This window comes from Amblyraja radiata, chromosome 21 (assembly GCF_010909765.2).
Source record: "Amblyraja radiata isolate CabotCenter1 chromosome 21, sAmbRad1.1.pri, whole genome shotgun sequence".
NCBI lineage: Eukaryota > Metazoa > Chordata > Chondrichthyes > Rajiformes > Rajidae > Amblyraja > Amblyraja radiata.
Window position 1 is genome coordinate 25,356,522 of NC_045976.1, and position 8,565 is coordinate 25,365,086.

The window sequence follows — 8,565 nt, forward strand, 5'->3', positions numbered from 1 at the left end:
ACGGAGTGATAGGCAAGTGATTATTAGAAATCCTACATTCTTTTAATTATGGAAAACCTGCTGTCAGTCTCTCTGAAAACAGCTGTCTGTCACTTCCCCTCCTCTGACAGGTCACTTCTGTCACATTCTTGGAAGAATCCGGGCCGTGACTGCCTGCACTGGGAGGTGAAATCAATCAGTTAGTAGACCAGCAGCCAGCACTGTGGGGGGAATAAGTATTCACTTTCAACCGTTTAAGGTAACAGCCTACACCCAGCATGCTCAATCAAAGTTCAGAGGAATTATTCATTAATGTCACATCAGCAATTCTCTGGGTTAATTTCAGTACATAAGAATATAAGAAATGAAGGAATAAATGGAGGAATAGGCCAATTGGCCCTTTACGCCTATTCCACCACACAATGAGATCATGATGTCAGTCATGTTACCTCAGTACCACTTTTCTGCACTAGCCCAATATCCTTTCATTTCCACAGTATCTTAAATTCCATCAATTTCAGTCTTAAATATACTCAGCAAACTGAATTTCCACATCCAGCTGGATAGGGAATTCCATAGGTTCACCACCTATGGGTGAAGAAACTTCTCATATCTGTCACAAATGGCCATAGCCTATTTTGAAACCTCTGGTTCCTGTCAAAGGGGAACAGCAGCTCCACATCTGCGGTGTCAACAACTGTAAGAATTTTATGTATTTTAATTCCATCATGTCTCTCGTTCTAAATTCAAGAAAATGTATCCCCTACCCTCTCCCCAAATGACAAACCTTCAATCTCTGCAATCAACCTAGTGAACATTTGCTATGTCCCCAATATTACAAGTATAGTGGAGACACAATTCTCCATTCTTGTGTAGGAAGGAACTGCAGATGCTGGTCCACACTGAAGATAGACACAAAATGCTGGAGTAACACAGTGGGACAGGCAGCAAGAAGGGTCTCAACCCAAAACATCACCCATTCCTTCTATCCAGAGATGTTGCCTGTCCCGCTGAGTTACTCCAGCATTTTGTGCCCATCCCCATTGTAGTAAATGAATTAAATTTACTCTTGCATCAGAAAATAATCCATCAAGAATCCAAGTCTGTAGCCCTAACAGTAAAAACTTTCCCAACAAAAGGTTAAATGCATACATTTTCTTAAATCAATTAAACCCTACAATCCAAAGGAGTAAGATTAGACCAGACTAAAGCGTGAGAGATGTGCATGACAGGATTTGAGTTGAATGGAATGATTTATGATTGGCTTTAAAGGCAGATGTCAACATATGGAAATTAAAATGTAATATAATTGATGGAGTTGTTTAAAATATTTATTTTACAGAGCACCTTTGACAGGTTTTATAAAAAAAAGTGCAATTATGACTTTTCTCTCTGTTACACAGAAGAGTCGATTTACTGTTACACGCCGAGCAATTTCACTCGTGATCAGGCTTTGTACGCCAGAGGTTACTGCTGGACTGAGCTTAAAGATGCAGTGCCAGGTGTTGAAGCCAGCCAGAGGCCTTCCTTGTTTGAACACAAGTTCCTCCCCTATGCACTGCTGGCCTTCGCTGGGATAATGTACATCCCCGCCCTGGCCTGGGAGTTCCTCGCCTCGACCCGGCTGACTTCTGAACTCAACTTCTTGCTTCAGGAGATCGACAATTGCTACCACCGCGCCGCAGAGGGACGGGCTCCCAAAATTGAGAGGCAGATCCAATCCAAAGGGGCGGGCATCACGGAGAAGGAGAAGAGGGAGATCATTGAAAACGCGGAGAATGAGAAGAGCCCGGAGCAAAACCTGTTTGAGAAATATTTGGAGCGTCGAGGGCAGAGCAATTTCCTGGCCAGACTGTACCTCTCCAGGCAGCTGTCTGTCGTATTTTTGAGCGTCATCCCCATCACGTATCTCTGCACCTATTACGCCAACCAAAAGCAGAATGAATTCACCTGCCCCTTGGGAGAGCCCCCGGACTTGTCCAGCGACGAGATGCTTCACGTCCTTGTCAACTGCAAACTGCCCTCGGTGCAGATGCAACGCATTATTGCCATTGTGGACATTGTTCTGCTCTGCTTCATCAACCTCATCATTTTGATAAACCTAATTCACCTTTTTATAGTTCGTAAATCCAACTTTATTTTTGATAAGCTACACAAAGTTGGAATCAAGACTAGAAAACAGTGGCAAAAGTCACAGTTTTGTGACATTAACATTTTGGCTATGTTTTGCAATGAAAACCGTGACCACATCAAGTCACTGAACCGGTTGGATTTTATCACAAATGAGAGTGACCTCATGTATGACAATGTTGTCCGGCAGTTGCTGGCTGCTCTGGCCCAGTCCAACCACGATGTTACACCAACAATGAGGGATGCAGGGATCCAGACAATTGACCCCAGCGTTGACCCAACTGACATCGATGCCAATGAGCAACTGATCATAAAGAGGCCCAGGAAGAAAATGAAGTGGATTCCAACCACAAACCCACTGCACCAGCCTTTCAAAGAGCCTTTGGCTGTCTTGAAGTTTGAAAACAAAGGAGACAAGCCCAAACCGGTCAGACGCAAGGTGGCGACGGATGGTCTTGCCATTCCTCTCCTTGACTCCACTCCAAAGTATTTCCAAAATCAATCTTCCAACAAAAGTGAGGGGAGCATCCCTGCCAACAGCGAGAAAAAGCATAGTCGCCACTTGTCTTTGGATGTTCATCCTTACATTCTTAACACCAAAAAGGTGAAGCCCGAAAGTCAGGAAAGTTGCATATCTAAGAGTCAAGAGGGAGACTTTTTGCATTCAGAGGAGAACATACTGGCACATGTGGCATCTCCCATCAAAGGTGAAGTGTGTGTTCACTGAATATTATTTGGCAGAAATAATCTTAATGAAATGGGCAATTGGAGTGCAATGTTTTGATTGTGATTACTTGCTTCACAAGCGTTGGAGTATCTGTGCAGGATGCCCCATCAGCTTTCAGTAGGTAATATTGTAGTTACAGGTAAAATAGAGCTTGTCCCAATAGGTTGGTCATAAGGTTGTGATGCACGGATTGGCATTGAGGTGAGGTGACCAGAGAAGTGTTAGTTCTACCCTCTGTGTTAACATTTATGATTGGGGTTTCAAACCCAGACCAGTACCAGGGCTTTTCTTGCACACAAAAATAACATAGGAATCTTCATAATGAATTCTCCTGTTTGTTACAGACGGAAAACAATAGCATTCTGCATATCAGACATAGTTTGGAGTATATTTTGTCAAAGATATAATTAAAATGAGTTATTAGTGCCAGCATTGCAGGGACAATCCAACATTTGGCTGTGACAATTTTTCAGTGAGTTGTTATCTTCATATCCAAAGCCATTATTTTTATCTTGAAGAAACTTGTGCTTTTTCATCACATATTTTTTTTTTTAACCACCCAATCATTTATACTAACATTTATTGCTTCCACCATGATATGTTGTGAGTTCTGTGTAAATCGTGATAATTGATGTTATCTGAGTTATTTCCTATTCATTGCATTTTTTCCTTTAGCTTTTCCTTTTCAATAGATAATCATATTTCAATAGGTGCAAAAACATCTCACCTCTTTTTATTTACTTGCAGTCACATTTCACAATGAAGATTCCAGCTGCACTAGGCCACATTTTTGCGATTGTTCCACAAACAACCCACCTTTTTAAGGATAAAAGATTTAAGACAAGCTTTGTAAAGCTCATAAAACAATCAGAAACTTACTCAGAACTCGGTTAACAACCACAGGAGATATCTTTACCTTTCCTCCCTGTTGCATGATGCATGATTCAAGTTTCTGAACATTCAGGTCCACTGGGGCACATTGTCTTTAAGCTAAATGATCCCCATCCAACGAACTGCCACCTATTTCCAGATAGGTGAAAACTTTGATATAAACAAATTAAGTCAACATGTACCAGCCAATTTCTGATGAAAAGGATTACTCTACCTAGAAGCGACCATATGATAAAGGCTCAAATTGACATTCAATGTAATGATTTGGGATTTTTATTCAGCACTGTCGAAAGTCCTCCCACTCCTTGCAGCGACAGTCAAGTTCTACTTCACATGCCATGCCAGAAGGCTCTCACTTCTCACTCTTACTGCCCTTCCTCCATCAGTGGTCATCTTAGCCTCCTTCCAATGCCCCCTGTGGTGCATGGAATGTTTAGGCGTATCCATAGCATTCATTGGAATTCTTTTACGGACACTTGCCATGGAAGCTACACCCCTCTGTGGGCTTTTTTTCAGAGAAAGAAACGAGTGCTGCAGTGACAAGCAGGAGAAAGCTATGACAGAACATGGAAAATGGAAGAGGAGAAAGGAAAAATGAAATGAAACTGAAGGAACAGAGCACAGAGAAATAAATATGGAGTAAAGAAAATGAGAAGAAAAGAAGAACCATAGAACCATGCACCAATAAAAGGAGATTGTTTGGGCAGTTGTCATCACAATAACTCATTGAAAGAGTTTTCCATTTATTTCCATTTCCCGTTTCTTTCTTAGAGAGTTCTGGAAATGTTTTCTTATCAAATATATAGCTAGTTCTTTTTTTAGCAATATTGTCAACACTTTCAGGCGATGCATTCCAGATATAAACTCTTCATTTGTCCTGATTCCTTTATCTTGGAGTGCTCCAAATTGAGTCCTCCTATAGCTGGTGCAAGAGTTCTCCTTGACAATCCTGTCAAAATATTAGTTTGTCTTTTCTGAGAAGGACACCCCAGCTTCTCCAATCGTTCCACCTAACTGAAGTTCCCTTTCCCCAGTATCATTGTTGTGATCTCTGTTGTACTTGCTCCAAGACCTTGTCATTCTTTCTAAGGCATGGTTCCCAGAATTGGGAACAAATTGGTCCATAACCTATGCTTTATATATTTTTGGCATCAGATCCTTGCTTCTGAATTCTGTACATCCATTCATAAAGTCCATTTGCTTTACTTCAAAGTAGCCTCTTCAACATGCTGGTTTCTTCAATCTGTGTAAGTAAACATCTCGGCCCCTTTGATCTTGTAATTTATAGTATAAGAGAGGAAGGTAGAAAGAAAGAGCACAGAAGTGAGGGGAAGAACAACTAAAGAGCTGTAAGAGTGAAACTGAACTGTTGAAGGAAACAAGGAAACAGGATTTTATTTCAAGAGACCCGGAAATGTAAGAGAAGATGAAAGAGACAGAATTACTTTGGACATTTACCATCACCGAGATTCATAATTGAAGGCGTTAAAGATGCTGCTCCACCAAACGATCTGAAAAAGTCAATTAGCCGACAGCCAGCCTAAGGTTATCCTACATAGCATCCAATACTGCCGCATGGATTTTGAACTTCATGACAGCAACTTATATTCCAGAAAAGGATTACAGTTAGAAAGGAAGCTATAGGAGTTGGGAGATGGTAGGGTGTAGAGTCATTAAGATAACAAGGATTCATTTCAATTCAAAGATTCATTAAAAGGAGTCTCAATGCCAATCTGTGCATCACAACCTCGTCACCAACCTATAGGGACAAGCTCTATTTCACCTGTAACTTCTATATTACGTACTGAGAGAAATAGACTGGTGTCAGGGGTTATGGGGAGAAGGCAGGAGAATGAGATTTGGATGGAGAGATAGATCAACTATGAATGGCAGAGTAGGCTTGATGGGCCAAATGGCCTAATTCTGCTCCTATCACTTATGACCTCATGACCTACATGGAGGTGCAAGAAACCACAGAGGGAAGAATCTTGAGCAAAAATCAACTGTTGGAGGAACTCAGTGGGCATGGGAGCATCTGAGAGTGGAAATGGACAGGCAACGTTTCAGCTCACAGCCCTTCTTCAGTCTGAAGTTGGTTTCTTTGCTGAGTGAAGGGAAGTGAAATGTGAAAGATAATATTCCAGGATGAGTACTTGTTGTCCATCCCAGATATTCTCTATTGCATGGGCCTCTTTAATTGGGAACATGGAGAATGGAGGCATCAAACATCGTTCCAATTAAGTATTAGGACCCTATATATGTTCAGGCGGTAGATTCGCCAGTAGCTATTGCACAGGTCAATACATGTAAGGACGTTGTAAAGCAGCAACTATTGGTTTACTTTAGCAGTAAACCAATAGTGTAGCAGTGTAGTGCTTTAGCAGTGTAGCTTAGCTGACCCAGATCACAGGCTCACACACCGAGACTAAAGCAAAACTGACCACACATCTGATTTCCAGGCTGCTGGGAACATTAAAAGTGCTCTTCAAAGTGATTTGTGAGAGAAGTTAATTTGCAAGATTCAATACAGAATGACGTGTTGGTCGACATAAGGAAATGTTTTTAGCGAAGGGTGCAAAAAAGTGGTTCAGAGATGTTCTTACCTTTGATTAAATTAGTGAGCACAGTAAATGATAAAATGAAAGGACTGCCTGTGAATGTGGTCAGAAATATGAAAATCGAGTATATAATAGTTTTAATGTTTAATTAAATGTGCATTGTTATGCCGTTTAACAGGGTTTTCCTTCCGTTTTACAGAGCCATATTGATATTTCACTTTAATATTCTTGCACAATGTTTTTTTTTAAATTGCTTATTCCCAGATTTTTAATAAAAATCTGACGTGATTGGTACATTCCTCTAATTTGAAGTAATGATCAAAAATAGATGTAATCCTGCTTTTTACATATCTACCTGCTGGTTTCGATTATTTAAGTGTAAATCTAATGGCAAAAAAAAATTAAAAAGAAAGTTGAATGTTTTGTGCTCATGACTGTTTGAACTCTAACAAGTTATTTCTCATAGATAGTAATCTGTCTGAAGGAGGTGCTGCAAGCAATATTAAATGTTCATCAGAGAGCTGCCTAACACTACCTGACAGTAGACCTTTTGGTATCAACTTTATGAACAACTTGCCTACTATAGAAAAAGATATCCGTGAAACAAGATTGCAATTCAATCGTAACCCTACTCTCCCACTAATCGACATCCAGAATATTCAAACGCTCTATGAAGACCATGAGGATGAAGTATTTGCTCCCAGCTTGCTAAATGCAAAAGTAATCTCCTCTGCGAATACAGAAGATCTATCCATATGTTCACCAGAGAATATATTACTGACTACATTTGAAGACCCGATAGTAATGATTAGCACAATAGAATACTAGCATAGTAGGTATGCAGCAGCATTATCCTTTCACATGGCTGATATTGCATCATTGAAAGACGGCATTGGCACAAGTAATAATCTCTCCATCAGTGTAGGTAACACATCAAGCAAATAGTGTTCTCGATGTGTCCATGTGAGTTTCATTAGATGCAAGTTAACCAACAGGCATGTTTCCTAACCCAAAAAACAAATATCTTTAAGTCAACAAGCTCTCAAGATTCAACAATTATTTATGGTGCTTAGCTTTCCTAATTGTATCTTGAGTTTTAAAATCTATCCTAACACTGCCAGCAATGTGATGCAACAAAGAAGCGATGGACTGACAACTGGAGTTTAAAGGCAAATGGTTGATGGACTATAATTTGCAAGGCGTTTCTGTCAGAATGCATGAACATGCCAGTGCTGTCGAAGATACACTGTCAGAGAGAATAGAAGGAAGCAATCTTCACTGGGTCTTTGTTAGAGATATCAATAAAGAGCCAATAAATGTTTACACAATTTATTTTTACACATTTTTTTTAATAGTATATTGCTCACATGAGAAAACTGCTAAATAGCACAAAAATGCAATAAACAGGGGGGAGAGCCACAAAGCTCCAAAGCAGCTGTAACCTCTTCCTTTCACTTCAGTTTTTAAGGACTTTTACACTTGCATTTTTATTTCCTGACGTTATAATTCTGTATTCTATTTCTTAGGAAATGCAAATGCATCTGCTGTATGTGAAGGATAGCAATAATTGTTACTCAATGATATGTAAGAACCGACGGTCCAAATGGTACCTTTTGTGCAACCTGCCAGTGATGAACACTTCTTCCATTTCACTGATCTAATGATATTCCACAACTCCACTGTGCCCTTGGTTTCAATGGGCATTGTCCAATGCAGTAATTCACCACTTATTACTGTTAGTTATATTTTAACTATATATAAATCAATAGAATTGGCCAAGCCTAAACTGCATCATAACACACGCGCCAGAATTTTAATACTCCATAATGTTATATAATATTCAAACAAAATGGCGAGAGTGTTTACATGGGGAAAACGGTTTCATTGCAAGAACCAGAGTGAGTGGGAGTGCTGGATGATAAAATTCTGAGGAAGCCAGGAAACTGGATCAGATGTCTGACCTAAACAGTACTAACATTACCGCCGCATGCTATACATGCTTCAATAACATAGAGAATTAAATTATTCTTCAATGACCTCCAACAGCCAGGCTAAAAACCTACTCATTGTACCACTACATACCCAGAACATAAAGGAGGATATTCGCCATCCCATTTGTGCCAAATTCAACATCTATATCTATATTATCTATATTATTATATTATATTATTATAATATTAAAACTGTGTGGCTGCTGGCTGGCTGGCTGTGTGTGTTTCTGACTTGTGGCTGCCAGCCTTTGATTCGTTGCTACGCCAATGTCAGACCCAGAAACGCCGA

At 40.0% G+C, this 8,565-nt stretch overlaps 1 protein-coding gene across 1 annotated transcript in view; it reads left to right on the top strand.

Annotated features, from left to right (window-relative positions):
* The window catches only part of panx2 (pannexin 2), a 36,895-nt gene extending 29,044 nt beyond the window's left edge, over positions 1–7,851 (top strand). The window contains exons 3-4 of the mRNA XM_033039782.1: positions 1,383–2,816; positions 6,752–7,851. Coding sequence (XP_032895673.1) covers positions 1,383–2,816; positions 6,752–7,113 — 1,796 coding nt within the window. The 3' untranslated portion in view covers positions 7,114–7,851. The remainder of the gene's footprint in view (positions 1–1,382; positions 2,817–6,751) is intronic.
* The last annotated feature ends 714 nt before the right edge of the window (positions 7,852–8,565 follow it).